The sequence below is a fragment of a genome (genome assembly GCF_019968955.1).
Source record: "MAG: Porospora cf. gigantea A chromosome Unknown PgA_NODE_219_length_28198_cov_169.457_1-2000, whole genome shotgun sequence".
NCBI classification, from domain to species: domain Eukaryota; phylum Apicomplexa; class Conoidasida; order Eugregarinorida; family Porosporidae; genus Porospora; species Porospora cf. gigantea A.
In genome coordinates, this window is record NW_027151510.1 from 251 (window position 1) to 2,000 (window position 1,750).

At 54.3% G+C, this 1,750-nt stretch overlaps 1 protein-coding gene across 2 annotated transcripts; it reads right to left on the minus strand.

The window, feature by feature from the left end:
- Nucleotides 1-239: 239 nt before the first annotated feature.
- Nucleotides 240-1,064, minus strand: KVP18_003422 (uncharacterized protein; the record flags this gene model as incomplete). Of its 2 annotated transcripts, XM_067955146.1 has the most annotated exons (2): nt 240-963; nt 991-1,064. In XM_067955146.1, the coding sequence occupies 2 exons, from the start codon at nt 1,062-1,064 to the stop codon at nt 240-242; spliced, it is 798 nt and encodes a 265-aa protein (XP_067811462.1). The 2 variants fall into 2 exon arrangements, with proteins under 2 accessions (XP_067811462.1, XP_067811463.1); XM_067955147.1 differs by having other exon boundaries at nt 240-1,064.
- Between the last annotated feature and the right edge of the window lie 686 nt (nt 1,065-1,750).

The following is a 1,750-nucleotide window of genomic DNA, read 5'->3' on the forward strand; positions in this document are numbered from 1 at the left end:
ATGAAGACCATTTAAAGAGATTAGGTGACGTGATGTATGCTGATGTCGGTGGTGTCAACGGGATAAATGATTTTATCTGAATTACGGGTCGGCCGTAGAATTTGGCGACGAGGCGAGACAGGAATCTGAAAATACCACGCAGAGCTAATGATAACATTAGGGCTTTAAAGAGATTAGGGCTATAACAAAAAGTGGTGGTGCTCAGTAAATGAAAAGTGTCAGTAAGGTGTGCAGTGGTTCTAGTAAAGTGCTGAGTCATTGACTTGCTTGTGCACGTAGAAGAGAACGTCCGCCGTCAACTCTCGAGCACTTTCAACACATTCCTCGCTGGCTTGAGTGGGGCACCGAGAGGGTGGCGTTTTTCCCACGCGGGATCGGATGAGTCCCACAAGCACACGCGTCGTGCTGGTCGCCGGAAGTGAGTCTACCAGCCGGTTCAACGTCGACTCAGTTAGTTGATTCGTGGTTGGGAGTCCGGACGACCGCCTCCATAGAGTGCGAATATCCGAGGGGGCGGTTTTTACGGTATCCGTCTCCATCAGCGAAAGTATGTCTGGCGGCGGCGTCTGTTTGAACGGTGGCACCGGCAGACACGCTAGTCGGGCTTCAAAGACTCCAGAGGAGGTGAAACTGTTGGTGCTGGGGCACAGATGCAGTGTCTGCCAGCAGCCGCCGTTGGCAACACTGAACCGGAGCGCCGGAGAGGGCAACAGCAGCGTGATCGCATGCAGTAGCTCCTGGATAAAGAACAGCAGCAGTGAATCCTGGCAGTCGCGTACGACAGCGCGGTGTTCAGTAGTCTCGCACCCCCACTCACAAAGCAAAGCACAGACGGAGCATCGCCTCAGATACACATTGAACAGCGCGAGGAGTCTACAGTCGAAGGCGGTGTCACACGAAGTCCAGCCTGCCACACTCTGAGCGGCGCCGACGGCACCAAAAATACACTCAGAGTGGAAGCACCTGTTTGGCCGTTTTCCGGATTCCCACCTATGACAGTTCACACATTGGGCGCAGCGGTCTCGACAGGGGTTCGCACATAGAACGCAGGTCCGAGAACTCATATGAATTGACTAATTGCCAGGATACCGTGTGTATCTGCTGCACAAAATCGTCTTGGCGCAGGTAGAGAGGTTGACCAGCGGACTCGACTGGGGTTCAGTCTATCTTCGGTGCGTTCACGTGCCATTTCAGGAAAACCAATACCTGACGTCGCCAAACACATGACCCATGACAACAGATCGGCCTTCATGTGGGCTGTGGAACGGAAACGGCCTGTGGGACTGGATCACCGGATTAACTCCGATTTCGCGGAAATGAGTTGCGACAGGTCACCAATCTACATGCCAGAAGACTCTCTTCGCACTGATAGATTTCAGCTCAACGTGAGTTCAAGGGCATTACCCACACAGATCCCTATGAAGTACCAACCAGCGGCAGTAGCCACATTCCAGAGTGGCGTGCTCGTGGACGCCCCCCCAGTCTGCACTGGATCCTTGTGGGCGGAGGCCGTGGCGAGATCACAGGTTCAGGCCAACTCTGTATCTCTGAAACCTGCGGAGACGACCACAGCCTTCCAAACTGCGCCACCGACTGGCCGCTCGTGCCTAACCCCTCTGTACGAGTACGCCGAGGCACCTACTCCTACGAATTTCTCCAGCGTAACAGCCCCTCTGTACGAGTACGCCGAGGCACCTACTCCTACGAATTTCTCCAACGTAACAGTACTGCCCAGAACCCCTCTTGCTCC